General features: G+C 57.3%; 1 protein-coding gene across 4 annotated transcripts in view; it reads left to right on the top strand.

The window, feature by feature from the left end:
• KIRREL3 (kirre like nephrin family adhesion molecule 3) overlaps positions 1-14,759 on the top strand; it is a 559,318-nt gene that overhangs the window by 513,083 nt on the left and 31,476 nt on the right. For all 4 annotated transcript variants that reach the window (XM_068554334.1, XM_068554335.1, XM_068554336.1 and 1 more), the window contains exons 5-6: positions 4,857-5,014; positions 13,707-13,857. In XM_068554334.1, coding sequence (XP_068410435.1) covers positions 4,857-5,014; positions 13,707-13,857 — 309 coding nt within the window. The remainder of the gene's footprint in view (positions 1-4,856; positions 5,015-13,706; positions 13,858-14,759) is intronic.

Below are 14,759 nucleotides of genomic sequence, written 5' to 3' on the forward strand. Positions count from 1 at the left end.
ACTCCCCAAGGTCCCACCATAGGGAGTTCCTGTCCCCGCGAGGGGTGGGAGGCACCTCCTCTTTGCCCGCCACCCCAACTCTACCCACCGCCGTACACACACAGCAGAAAAACTGCTGGCCTCGGAAGCAAACGCCTATGCCAGACCCCTCACCCAGGGATCTTTCATTTATTCATTCAACACACATTTACTGAGCACCTACTGTGTGCCAGGCACTGATCCAGTGACCAAGAGAGACAAGGTCTTTCTTTGCTGTCAGGGAGCCTCCTTTCCGTAAGGGGAGATACAAATGAACCCGGTGATAAAGAAGCAAGGGGGCTGGTGTGACAGAGAGTCATGAGGGGATGTTACACGGGGTGGCCAGGCCTCGCAGAGGACGTGGCATTTAAGCCGTGCCATCACTGACAAGGAGAAGCCAGCAAGACAAAGACACAGAAAAGAACATTCCAGACGGAAAGGCCCTGGGGCGGGGCGTGGTGAGGGCTGAGTGGCTGAGTGGAAGGAAGCCGGGTCCCAGAGGCAGACCAGGACCAGGGGTGCAGTTGCCTATAGACAACAGAGAGGATTTCAAATTACATTCCAGGGACAGTGCAGAGGTCCCAGAGAGCTTGGAACAGAGCAGTGACACAACCAGACTGTGTTTGAACAGCCCACTTGCGGAGAAGGCACTGCACATGAGTTGAACAAGACCCGGGCCTGCCCTCCAGAGAGCTTAGCGTCTACGAGGTGCTCCCCGTACTGATGGGGGCAGGGGGATGGCCCGCTGACCGCCCCACCTCTGCCCCTGGCAACATAAGCTCTGTGTCCGGGCTGCTGGCCTCTGCTGGCAGATGTGTCCCATCCCCCATCTCTGGGGACCAACCATCTGGGCTGACGGAGCATCTGGGGAACTCTGGAAGCCCAGCGGGCTGGAGGGGGCCACTTAGGTGACCAACTGGACTTTGGAGGAAACCTGGCACCGAGAGAATTTTCCCAGCCTGTTCGGGCAAGGTTGACCAACCCGGCAAACCAAGACCAAGGAGTGAAATGAGCTGGGCACAGAGGCAGTGAGCAGTTCCAGAATGAGGCGGAAGCCCTCTGAGCCCAGCTCCACTCTGCTCTCTTTCCAGCCGATGTCCGGCGGGAAGGACAGTCAGATGGTCACCCCTAGCATATGCTCTACTGCAGGAGGCCTTCTGATCACAGGAGCACGTCTTAGAGATAGCTGTGGGGCTGGGGATCGGTCCCATACAACTTTTAGCCACAGAATCTCTTGTTGCTGTAAAATGGTATAAAGAACCCTAGTACATAAAACAGATGAAAGCTTTACCCCGCAGGTGGAGCCAGGATGCACTTCCCCAGCCTCTTAGCCTTGCCCCCTGTGACTTTGGGCGGCCACCGTGCTCTCTGGCCTCACACACCTGCCCGCCTCTCCACTGAAGCCCGCTTGCCCTGGGCAGCAGAGATGGGAGAAAGTCCTCAGGGGCTCCCTCCCACACAGGGAGCGCGGGTCCTCCACACTGTACACCCACGCACGTGGCACTGTCTATACAGCTGATGGCCAGAGGCGGGCAGAGCAAGGAGGAAGGCCCCCAGCCGCCTGCCCAAATCCTGGATGACAGGAGGGTAAATGGCAAAGAGCCAGGCACCACCCCCCCCAAACTGTAGAACCCTAATTCGCATGTGTCCCTTTCAAAAGCAGCGCCCCGGAGCCAGCCCCTGTCCCAGGGAGGGTGTGAGCCCTGGGCTGGCTTCCAGCTCCTGGCACCCGCTCTGCCCGGGCTCCATCAAGTCCTCCCAGGCCTCAGTCACCCAACAGTTAATGCACTTTTCCTGACCGACAACAAGCTCAGCACCAAAACAGTCAACTATTTTCATCTCCGGATTAATCACAAAAGGCTAACGCTTCCACCTTCCCTGTGATTAAAAATTAGGAGACCAAGCTCTATAGTGGTTCAGCATAACAACCAATCCTGGGAGGGGGATAATGATGCATGTCCAGGCTCGGGCTGCTCGAGGCTTTCTCCCCCTCCTGGCCCCCCAGCTCCGGCCCGGGTCTGAATGGAGGTGTAATGAGTCACCTCACCTCCTGTCAGGACCACAGCTGCCAGGAGCGACTGTTGATTTCTATTCAGCCTGCCGGGCCCCAAACCTCCCCCCTCCTCCCCCTCCCGCCCTCCCCCACCCCAGCCCCCATCCACACCCCCTCCTACCCCATCTGGCGTGCACCGAGGCGAAGGCCGATCCATAATGCATGGTTACGTGAACAACCGGCGTGATAACCACTTATTTGGGAAGATGTAATCAGGGCCCATTCTGAGGGGGGGGGGGTGTGTGTGTGCGCGCGCACGTGCGCCTAAGCATCTCACAGCACAGCCCCACTCCCCTCTCCCCTCCTCTAACCCGACATTCCAAACACAGCACTAGAGAAGCAGGAAGAAAGGGCCCGGCCCCTGGCTGCATTTGCTCTTTGGAAAGGCCCCTTCTGTCTCCGTGCCGTGATCACAGGTGGTTACACTGAGCAAAGGCCCCGAGACACTATGTTCTCAAACCTGGTCACACAGCAGAATCCTCTGCGAGCTTTAAAATGCCCTGATGCTCTCTGGTCTACCCCCTGAAATGGAGATTCAGCTGGTCAGGGTGTGGCCTGGCGATGGGACGTTTAAAACCTCCCCCAGAATATTGTAAACTGCAGTGAGAACCACTGTCTCGGGCCCAACAAATGTCAGTGCTGGGGGAACGTTCCAGATCCCCTGTTGTACTTCCACATTTTATATCTGAGGAAATAAAACTGGGCAAGGGACTGCCTTCCCGCTTCGGCCTCTGATTTAGGGCACGTCCACAATCTCGCCCCCTTGGCTCAGCACTGGGGGGGCCACGGAGACAGGATGGCCAGGTGTTGATTCTGTTCCGGAAGCTTCGGATGGTTCTTTCCAGTCTCCCTGGCCCTCAGCAAGCTCAGCCTGAGCACATCCATCGAACAGCTCACGGGGAGAAAGCCGCCACCACGGAGGGAGGGGGCAGGAGCCCGGCCCAGCCCTCCCTGCTGGAAGGGCCAGCCCAAAGCAAGGCGATAAAATCCCCTCCCCAGCACTTGTAAAGCCCTCATTAGCCTCCCTGTGGCTCTCTGGCCGCACAGCACCAAGGAGGCCTCTGGCACTAATGAGGGAGTAAAGGGAGGGTGGGGTAGGAGGCTGTCTTTAGTGTCCGGCCCACACCCACCATCTGCCTGCACCCAGGGCCCCCTAGGAGGCTGGGCAGCGTTGAATGAGGCCGACCTCCTCCCTGGGCCAGGATCACGGTGGAGTCCTGGGGCTGATGAGAGCAACTTGGAAGCCGGAAGGGTTTTTTTTCCCTTAGGAAATAGAGACTTGGGGGATGGCCCTCGCCGGGGCTGTAGTTCTGAACTAGGCGTCCTGGAGGCCGGAAAGGGAGGGGGCAGAGCCACTAGCTGGAGGCATGCTGCTTCAAGTACTTACCTGGCCCCAGGGTCTCCTGGAGTTTCCTGAGGAGCCTGGCGGGTGCGGGGGCAGGGATGGGCCCTGGGGAGCGGAGGGAAGCCAGCAGGTTGCTGGGGGTGCCCTGGGTGGGGAGGGGCTGGAAGGCAGAGCTGCTGGGTCTGGACGTGCCTCCACTGCCTGGAGAGGCTGCCTTCCTGCCCACGGGCCCAGAAGGCCGCACAGGGCCTGGCTGGAAGGATGGACTTTCTCTGGCTACTGGGCAAAGAAGGCCCTTTGTGTGAGGACCCCAACTCTCACCTAATGACCGCTTCACCCATTCACTGAGCAAACACGCAGCTCAGCCCTCCTGACCAGCCCCTCCTTGGGGGAGAAGGCCAGGGATTCCTCAGGTGGTCTCCAAGGAGCCCTGCCCCTTCTGGTTTGTCCAGGGAGGAGAGGCAGGGACAGCAGAGGCCTGAGACCCTCGTGCGTCCACAAGCGCGAACCTCAGAAGAGGCTCTGTGACCTTAGGCCAGTCACTTAACTTCTCTGGGCCTCTTCTCCGAACAGTGGTCATTCATCATCATAACTGCCCATCCCGCATCCCACGGTCGTCATGGGGATCAAAGGCGTGATTGCACTGGAGTTAGCAAACGTGTGTGGAGCTTCCACCAGGCACCGGGCCCTGTGCCGGGCGCTATGGGAGGCGTCACTCTCCTCCTGGCAGTCCCCGTCTCTTGGCGGGGACCACGCTGCTATGAAATGGGGTGGAAGGACCAGGCAAGAGAGATTCATTCTGACTCTGGGATGAGGGAGAATAAAGTGCTAAGGAGATGCCCAGCCCTCTGAAACACTGTCTCAGCCTTGGAAGGTTGCCTGTCACCTGTCCCCTGCAAGGGAAGCAGCCAGCCTGGTGCTCCAAGTGTCAGGGGACCTGCTTCCAGCCCTGGCTCTGCCACTCACGCACTGTGTGACCTTGAGCAAGTCACTTGGTCCTGCTGAGCCTCAGTTTCCAGATCTGTGTAATTGGGATAATAATGTTTACCTCGCAAGATGGTTGTGAGGATTAAATCAGACGACAGATGTGACACTGCTTTGTTTTAAAAGAGGGAGAGAGAAGTTAAAAAGAATGATCTGATCCAGGCAGCCGTGCCGTGCTTCCCGATCTGCAAATCACAGCTAATGACGCCTGCCCTGTCCCGTCACGGGCTGCCGCGCGCGGGATGAAATGATGACATGAGAGTCCTCTGCAAATAAACACGCGATGCCTGTGTCAGGATTACTGCTGTTGTTGCTGTTATTGTTATCCTACAAGGGGATTATACATTTTATCAAAGAATGATAATTACCGTTTGTCATCGGCTCCATAAAATCCACCCAGCCCTGCCCGAGGGGAGGGACGCCCTCAGCCTGACCTCTCCCCTCCTCTCCCCGCAGTGCCACCCGACGACCCCGTCATCCTGGGGGGGCCTGTCATCAGCCTGCGGGCCGGGGACCCCCTCAACCTCACCTGCCATGCAGACAACGCCAAGCCTGCAGCCTCCATCATCTGGCTGAGGAAGGGAGAGGTGATCAATGGAGCCACCTACTCCAAGGTGAGGCGGGGTGGAAGGAGGGGAGGGGCTGCAGGAGGGGCCGGCTCTCCCCCTCTCTCTGCAGCTCTTGCTCTGCCTGTATGACTTTCTGTCGCCTTTTGTTCCTGGCTCGTTTTCTCTCTCTCTCTGTCTTTTTTCTCTCGCGCACACTGTCACCTTTTCTCTCTTTTTCTCTCTCGTGCTCTGGCTCTATTTATCTGACCTTTTCTGTCTCTCCTCCACTTTCTCTCTTTCCTGGGGTAATCGCTGAGCTTGGTCACCCTAAGAATAGAGTATGGTCAGAGGAGAGGACTCAGGGACAGAGGTGGCCAGGGCTGAGGGTTGCCAGATAAAATACAGGATGTCCAGTTAAACGTGAATCTCAGGTAAACAACAAATAACTTTTCAGTGTAAGTATGTCCCAAGTATTACATGGGCCGTACTATGGGCCATATTTATACTAAAGGTTATTCATTGTTTATCTGAAATTCAAATTTAACTGATGTCTGTATTTTTATTAGTCAATCTGCCCACCTTCCCAGAGCTGCAAGGTGAGGCTCTTTAGGTTCTTTCCCGTCCCAGGTGCCTGGCTTGGGGTGGGGGAGGGGTGCTGAATCCAGTCCATAATCCCTTACCAAGCCCCGCATCTGCTGTACCTACCGGCTGAGGTGCTTTTCTCTAATTCACACAAGGTGCCATGAGCTGGAAGGGCCCTGAACTGGCCCCTGTATTTGTCATGTTTTTATTTTCTATATTTCATGATGCTTTGACATCTTGTAGTTGAGGAGGGACGGTCCCTCCTAGGGCTAGCTAATCCCTAGAGAGCAAACAGCTGGGAACAGGCCCCTAATATGCAAACCAAGCCACCCTGGGTCCACATCCTCACCACCTCCTCTATCGGACTCCTGCGGTCCCAGGCGCTCTCCCCCTACCCTAAGTCGCTGCAGAGCTGGATACCAGGTAACCAGAGACCACCCCTATAGCTTAGAGCCCGCGGAAATTATTCTAACCCTCCAATCCTAGACCTGTTCAGCTGCTTACCCTGCCTCGTCCATTCTTTCCCACAAAAAAACACAGTAAAGGCTTGCACCCGTGCTTTCCCCTCGCTCCCTCTGCCTCCTGACCGACCCGGTGCCTCCCGGCGGGGCCAGTGCTGTACATGGAGTCGTGTGCCCCCTCTTCTAGGGAGCTGAGTAACAAACTACCTTTACTTTTTTCCTTTTTGGCCGTGCTGTATGGCTTGTGGGATCTTAGTTCCCCAACCAGGGACTGAACCCACAACCTCGGCAGTGAAAGCCCGGAGTCCTAACCACTGGACCGCCAGGGAATTCCCCAAACTACCTTTTCAATGGCCATCTTCTCCTGATCTGTCAGCCTCATCAACCCTGAATAAAAACAAAATCCTGGGCACATCTTAAAACAGCTCCCACCAAACTCCACTCCAGGAGGCTGTGAGTAGAGTTCCAGGCGGCTTTGACATACCATGGAGCCTTTAAAGATGAACGGGACCTTGGGGAGGGCTGGTCCGACTCCCTGACCTACAGACAAAGGAAGCGACGGCCCTTCTCACCTGATGACCGTCCTCACAACGGCGGGCCTGTTTCTCCTCTCCGTGCAGCCTCAGACACATGGGCAGCTGCTCAGAGACTGGATCAGTCTCTGAGGCGGGAGGCCCAGGCCTCCAGAACCGTGGCTCTCCTTTCCCCTTGGCCTTCCTTGGCCTCAGAGAGCAGGAGGGGCACGGCCTGCTGCCCACTCCCAGTGCACCAACTTCCTGGGCCCCGGAAAGATGAGCACGGCCTCCACCACCCATGGAGGATACGAGATAGGACCGTCCCTCCTCTGAGGGAGTGTCCTTCCTGTCCAAAGCCGAAAACCCAGCCAAGGAGTCAGCTCCAAGCCTGCAGATCGAGGCCTGGGCCCCCGGCCCCCACCCAGAGCTGGTGCCAGACCCAGGACAAGTGCCTTCCCTCGGGCACGAGTCCATCCAGGGGGAAGCTGCTTTACTGTGAGAGAAATCTCGCACTCACATCCAGAGCTGGAGCCACCCTGTTGTGTTAGGAGACACAAAAATATGACACAGGGATGGATCATCCAGGTGAGGGTGGAGAAGGAAAGGGGTGTTCCTTCAGTCTGGGCATCTGTCCAGTCCCTCCCTGAAGCTGGACCAGCCTGGCCCCTGCCAAGATTTCTGCCCTCAGAGGACATGCCCCCATCAGGGGAAGAAAAAGGTCCGGGTCACCCTGCTGGACCTTGCCCCCAGCACATTGGCCTCGTCCATGAGGGGAAGGCCCCTCCGAGAGCCCAGCCCCGTGCCCCTGCAGACCAGAGCAGGGAGGCCACGCTCCACCCTCTGCCCCACCCGACCCTGTCACCCTCCCGCCAGCCCACAGACAGGAACATGGCACCGCCAGCCAGGGCCCTGGGATCCATCCCTACTGTGTAACTTCAGGAAAGTCACTCCCTGAGCCTCAGGCTCCTGTGTAAAACAAAGGGGCTGGATCAGACACTGTATTAGTCTGTTTGGGCTGCCATAATAAAATACTACAGACCAGTGGCTTAAACAACAGACATGCATTCCTCACGGTTCTGGAGGCTGGAAGTCCAAGACCAAGGTGCCAGTGAGGTTGCTTTCTGGTGAGACCTCTCTTCCTGGCTTCCTATAGACGGCGGTCTTCTCACTGTGTCCTCACACGGCATTTCCTCTGTGTGTTTAGAAACAGAGAGAGAGAGAGAGAGAGAGATATCTCTGGTGTCTCTAACTCTTCTCATAAGGACTCCAGTCCTATTGGATTAGGGCCCCACCCTTATGACCTCATTTAACCTTAACTACCTCTTTAAAGGCCCTATGTCCAAATATGTGCCATTGGGGGTCAGAGCTTCACCATATGAATTCTGGGGGGGACACAATTTATATATAGCAGGGACCTGCCCGCTCTGACTAGCTATAAACCTGTGACTTGGGGCACACGGAGAAGGCTGGATCATCCAGCCATACTCATATGGAGTCCGCTCTGGGGGCTGTCAGAGCCCAGCCCTCTGCTGCCCCCTCTTTCCCCAGGACTGCAAGTGCCATTGACCTAGGAACTTCTGATGTCCCAAAGGCAGAGCAGCCCCAGACAGGCTATGCAAGAGAAGGGGCCGGGGGCATGAGCAGCTGAGAGAGAGACAGAGACAGAGAGACTGGGAGAGAGAGAGGTTGAGAGGACACACAAGTACACACAGTCAAGGAGGGTCCACCGTCTACAGAAAAAAATCCCACAGGGCGGCCCTGAAAGCCCTCATAGCTGAAGCCTCAGTATTTATCACATGGTGGGTGGTTATGCCCGTGGGCCCAGGGGGCTGGGAAGCCTGAATCCAGGCTCTGCCTCCTTCTAGCTCTGTGACCATGGGCGAGCCCCCTAACCTTGCTGTGCCTGAGAGACCCCATCTCGACAAGGGGAGCAATGGCACCTGCCTCAGAGGATGGTCGTGAGGCTTGAATGAGCAGAGAGCCTGGCAGGGGGAAGCAAGGCTGTTAGGATCACTGCCTTCCCTCACTTGATCCGTGAGGTCCCCATGCTGCATCCTGCCAACCACATTTCCTGGATAAGAGTGACAGTGTCATAGTAGAGCAGGCCCCATGGTCCTACCCACTTGGTTCAAACCTGAGCCCCATCACATATTATGGTAACTTCAGCTCTCCGCCTCAGCTTCCCCATCTGCCAAACGGGAAGATGATAACCGCAGACCCGTTAGGATTGCTTTGAGACGTAGAAAGAATAATGCGTTGAAAGCACTGTGTAAAGTGCCTGGCGTAGAGTCAGGGCTTCGTAAACGTTCGCTGGTATTACTGGGCCCTTCCTCCCAGAGCCCCGTCTCGCTCACCCTGTTCTCCCTCCCCAGAGGTCACACAGCAGCCCAGGTTTCGTGGGGTGTTCGTTTTGCTCCTCCACCGTGCGGCCAGCAGGGGAAGGATGGGCTGGTGGGACTGAGGATGGCATCACAGAGGACGGCTAGGTCCCTCGCCCTGGGAGAATCCTCGGGAACAGGATGCACCAGCACAGGCTGTGGGGCCTCTGCCTGAACCCACGGCCGCCGCCAGAGCCCTCGTGGCCCGGGTGCTTGGGGGAGGGCCCGCAGCTCCCAGCAGGTGCCTGGCTGCAGAAGCAGGGGAGTGGATGGCAGGGCCTCTCTCCAAGTCCTCTCTTCCTGGACACCCAGCCTCAGGCCGTCTTCTCCGGGCCTGGCACCAGAACGGAGGCCACCTGGCATTCATCTGGAAGGCAGACCAGGGGAGGCAGGACAGATTGTGGAAGAGGAGAGGAGACAGTCTGGGCTGAGGCCAGAGAGAAATCTTCCCTGGGAGCCAGATTCCTGCTCCAACTGCTACTACCCCCGCAGCTGCCACACTGGGGGATGAGGCCTTGACCCTGACGCGCAGAACAGGGGGAGGGTCCCCTGGTCTTAGAATGTACAGTCGTGTACATCTCTACCTTGAAGCCCCTTACCCTCCAGCCCTACCCCTCTGCTTCCTCCAGCTTCAGACTGCTGCCTGCCCAAGGGGCCACCCACCCACCCCCAGGACCAATGAGCCTCATTAGGTTCCATGCTGGGCCCTCACTGGGGCCCAGCTCTGCAATCTCTCCCCACCAGTCACCCCAGTACCCCCCATCCCATCTGTCCATCTGAGGGGCCAAGAGTCTCTACTTGGTGTGCAGCTGCCACTCATCCTGGCCTTCTTTGTGAAGAGCATCCTTCCTGGTCCCAGGGAACAAAACTGGGGGTTGGTCCCTGAAGACACAGGGTCTGGGGCAAAAGGCACCGTGCAAATCTCCACCTTCCCTGACAGCCCTCATTCAAACCACATAACAGGCACCAATGGAGTCCCCAGGCAGCTGTAAGAAGGGGAGGTGGAGAGATGATTAAAAAAACTTGAGGGACATGGCAGGTGGGCGAGGTGAGTGAGGAGGGAGAAGAGAGGAGGCCTTGTTGCCAGGCAATCAGGCCGGCTCAAGCCCTTTCCAGGCTGTTTGCATATCAATGAACATCCTATATTTAGCACCAGGTTTGGGCCGCCCACCCACTGCATTCCCTCCAAACCTCCACCCTCCCTCAACTGTGGTCACGAGGCCTCCCAGCTCTTGGGGCTCAGCCTGGCTCTCCACTGCCCAGCTGAGGCTCCAGGGGCTTTGGAAAGAGCAGAGTGGTGGCAGCTGCCCACACTGGATAACCTCACACAGGGTGCAGTCTGCGCCTGGCCAGCCCAGCTCCCCCACTACCACTGCCAATTGAATGCCAAGTGCCTGCCCTCAGGGGTGGGACAGGGGGGCTGGATGCACAGACAGGAAGCAGCACAGCACAGGCAGGGTCCAGAGATGAGCCCTAAGCCTCCCACAGACACTGGGACAGTCAGGAAGGCTCTTTGGAAGCAGTTAGTGGACCAGAGGCCGGTGGGCATGCACACAGGCCCTGGCGTGTTTCACCCCCGTGCAGGTGAGGTATATAGGCCCCGCTCCTGGTCCATATCTGCACACACAGGTGGCACCCGCAGGAGAGGCCATCAGGGTCACACTAGTGCCCACCAAGCTGGAGGGAACGCTGCCCCAGGCCCTGGAGGTGGTGGCCCTAGAAACAGTGATTCACCGCTAATAACCCACTTACCCTCCTGAAGCTGAGTGCGTGCTTATGAAGGTTTCTCAGGCAGAAGGTGGCGGCCTGGAGGTGTGTCCCCAGAGCCAAGTTCAGGGGAGGGAAGGGGCAGGGAGGATGGGGAAGTGACAAGAATCAGCAAATGAGAGAGTGTCCACCTGGCCTGGACCTGGAGGCCACAAAGTCCCAGGGTTTCATTTGCATGTGAGAATAGTGGAGGTTTATCAGAGAGGAATGATGGAAAAGAAAAGAGAAAGAAAGGAGAGGGGAGGAGATGCGGAAGGAACGAACGAGGGAAGGAGGAAAACCAGGGTGGGAAGACCAAGGCCCCCTCCTCGCCCTGCGCTCGGCTCCCTCCCCAGGAACGCGCTGTGGCCTCGCCTTCACACCCCCGAGCTGCGGGCCCCCCCCCTGGGGAGCGGGCGCTGAGCTCTCCCCCGGTTTAATGAACACATCTCCCCTTCTCTAATTAGGTGGAACAAACAACTTGAACCAGAATTTTTATTTCCCAGAAAAGCACACGCCCGGACACAGTAAATATGTCATTAATCATCATTCTGGGCGAGGAGCGCCCTGGGTGCGGGGGAGCTGGCAGCAGTCAGGGGCCTAATTAGGAGCTCGGGCCCCCGGCTCCCCTCCCACCGGCCCTGCAACCCTCCAGCAGATCAATCTGAGGGGTCCTGGCAGAGTAAAATTTATGTAAATGTCCCTTGTTAGCACCACGGAAAAGTAAAGAAAAAGAGAGGGGGAAGAACAATACGATCACCCTCCTCCTCAACCCCAGCCCCGAGGTCTTATTTTCATCCAGGAAATTGTTCTGATTATCGCTTGGCTATTTATAGACTCGTGAGGTCAGCAGAGCCGGAGCCAGCAGGTTACGGTGGCGCGGCCGCAGCTCCCTGCTCCGGCTGCGCGGGGCTACACCGCCCGCACGCCAAGCCCCACCCCCGGGGGCCGGCGTCCAGGTTAGCGCCCTGGCCCTGAGGCTGAGCTCAAGACCCTCACCCCACCGGCTCCTGGGACTGACCGTATCACCCTCCCCCAGCCCCTCTCCGAGATCCCTCTGCCCAGGGCTGAGACCATCACCCCACGTCCCAGGAGAGAATATGGACGGGAGCAGGCCTGCGCCCGGGCTGTTCTAGAGCAGAGGAGAAACAGGCCGGAACTGCTGCCCTGCTCTGCGGATCTCTCCGGCATCTGAGTCCGGCTTTGTCTACAGCAGGGTGCGCTGTTCTGGACCGAAGCTCCCGTCCTGTTCTCCTAGTGTTGGAGGGTACTGAACTGAGGACCTAGAGGCAGGGTCCAGCCGCCTGCACGTCACTGCTAAACTCGGAAGCTACTTCATCATCTAACTGTTCCCACCTTTAAGTGGGGATCACACCACCCGGCTTCCAGGTCCTCAGGAAGCTGCAGTGGGAGGGTCATGGGCTCAGGGCTCACCATTCTCCGGTGCAAATCCCAGCCCTGCCCAGCAAGTTCCTGACTCACTTTGAACTCAGTTTTCTCTTCCGTTATTTAGGAGACCTTTCCTTCCAGGGTCCTGTGAGGATTAGAGAGGATGTCATGGTTAGTTTCAGGGAGGTTTTGAGGAAGTAGAGTCTGTCCATCTATTCCTTGGCTCCAATCATGGCAAAGTAAGACTGCATCCGGCACCTGCCTGCTGCAGGATCAAGTTCCTTCTGTACTGAGCAAGTCCAGTCTCCCCACCTCATCCCCTGAAGTGACCCGCCTGCACACTGCACCTCCCCAGTATGCACCCACCTTCGTGGGCCACCAGGGAGCTCAGGGTGCAGGGCAGCAAACAGATGGGGAAGTAGCTGGACGGGGGCTCAGAGGAGGGAGGGGGTAGCGGCAATGATGGGGAACAGCAGCTGTGAGGAATGACCTCATGGTCACGGGGAAGACAGGAGACCTTTAGGCTTGCGTTAGTTTCTAGGGCCGCTGTAACCAAGTACCACAACTTGGTTCTTCAGACAACCAAAATGTGTTGTCTCACACTTGTAGAGGGGAAAAATCAAGGTGTGGGCAGGGCTGTGCTTCCTCCAAAGGCCCCAGAGGGAGAATCTTCTTGCCTCTTTCAGTTCCTGGGGGCTCCTGGCTTTCCTTGGCTTGTGACAGCATCATTCCAATCTCTGCCTCCTTCTTCCCATGGCCCCCTTCCTTGTTTCTCCCTGTGTCTTTTCGTCTTCTGACAAGGACACCAGGCCCTCGATTTAGGGCCCACTCTACATCCAGGATGATCTTGTCTCAAGATCCTTAACTAATTACTAGTTACTTAACTAAGTTGTGAAGGCCCTATTTCCAAATAAGGTCGCAGTCTGAGGTTCTGGGTGAACATGAATTGGGGGGATACTATTCAACCCACTCCAGGACCCTCTTACTTCTATCAGCACCAACTTGAAGTGAGTTTGATCAAGCTACATAGCCTCTCTTGATCACACCTGTTTTCTCACCTGTCAAATGAAAGACGATGGCATCTGTCCCACCTGTGGCTTGGTCCGAGCTCTAATGAGGTCAGGAAGTGAAACGATTGAAACGTTGAAAGGGTTTGTACAGGTAAAGTAATGAAATGCTCAGTGTGCGTTGATTCTGCCTACATCCCTCCCAGCCCCGCCCTTACCCCCACCCCCCAAATTGCACCCCCTTCTGCAGCCTGCGTCATCCCCAGGGGCCACGGCACCTGCATGTAGCCCCCATCTCAGAGCTTCCTGCAGACCCAGAGACACCCCCAGACCAGAGGCAGAATAGTTACAAGTTCATTTCTGCATAGAACCTGGTTTCCGTCAAGCCCAGCCTGGTTTCTTTTATGTGTCAGGGTGGGCAAGTCCAGGCTGATTTTCACACATGATGGAAAATTTTCCAGTTCCTTTTTCCAGCCGAAGCCCAGCACTCAGCTGGGCCGGGGAGCCAAGGGTAACCCCTGGCTCTGCATGGAGACGGGCTCCCCTGGGTGTGTTGAGCTGACCCACCTCCATCCACAGGGCTCCCTCGTCCTCTCCGAGACTGGCACGTGTCCTCCCCGACCCACCCAGGCCGTCCCAGCCGAGTGACAAGTGACAAGGGCCTTCTCTCCCCCCTGCAGACCCTGCTTCGCGACGGCAAGCGTGAGAGCATTGTGAGTACCCTCTTCGTCTCCCCCGGCGACGTGGAGAACGGGCAGAGCATCGTGTGCCGAGCCACCAACAAAGCCATCCCCGGAGGGAAGGAGACCTCGGTCACCATCGACATCCAGCGTGAGTACTGACCCAGCCCAGGGCAGGGACCACCCAGCACCCCCTGCCCGGAGCACGGGGCGGGGGGATGTAACCAGGCCAGAGCCACACCCCTGCAGGAGGGCTGGAGACAGGACCTGGGTCAGTCCACCCCGGGGACTCGCGGATTTGTATGGGCACCCAAAGGACCATCTTGTCCTTCTTACTGTCAGAAATGAGGGTGACAATCTTCTTAAAAACACCACTGGGGACTTTCCTGGCGGTCCAGTGATTAAGACGCTGCGCTTCCACTGCAGGGGGGCACGGGATCGATCCCTGGTCTGGGAACTAAGATTCCACCTGCCACGCAGCGCGGCCAAAAAACAAACAAACAAACAAAAGAAAACATCACTGATGAGGGTCCTTTACAAACGACAAGTTGAAACCCCATTTCCATACCTGTATAAGGTAGAACTTCCACACCAGCAAATAGGGTGGTCAGCCCTGGCAGTGCCGGCCCAGCCAGGCGGCCTCACACCCTCCCTTGGAGAGGATGCCACAGCAGAGGTGCTGGCAGCAGAAGGGGCACCCAGGGCTCCAGAGTGGAGGCACGGCACCAGGCCCTGTCCTGGAAGGGTCGGTCAAGGAGAGAAGAGGAAGACGAAGAGGAGTCATCACTCAGTCAGCTCGTACTTTGCCCGTATTATCTCATGTAATCTTTTTTTTTTTTGGCTGCATTGGGTCTTAGTTGCTGCGCGCGGGCTTTCTCTAGTTGTGGCGAGCGGGGGCTGCTCTTCGTTGCGGTGCGTGGGCTTCTCATCGCAGTGGCTTCTCTTGTTGCGGAGCACGGGCTCTAGGCACGCAGGCTTCAGTAGTTGTGGCTCGTGGGCTCAGTAGTCGTGGCTCGCGGGCTCTAGAGCGCAGGCTCAGTAGTTGTGGCGCAC

This window comes from Eschrichtius robustus, chromosome 11 (assembly GCF_028021215.1).
Source record: "Eschrichtius robustus isolate mEscRob2 chromosome 11, mEscRob2.pri, whole genome shotgun sequence".
NCBI lineage: Eukaryota > Metazoa > Chordata > Mammalia > Artiodactyla > Eschrichtiidae > Eschrichtius > Eschrichtius robustus.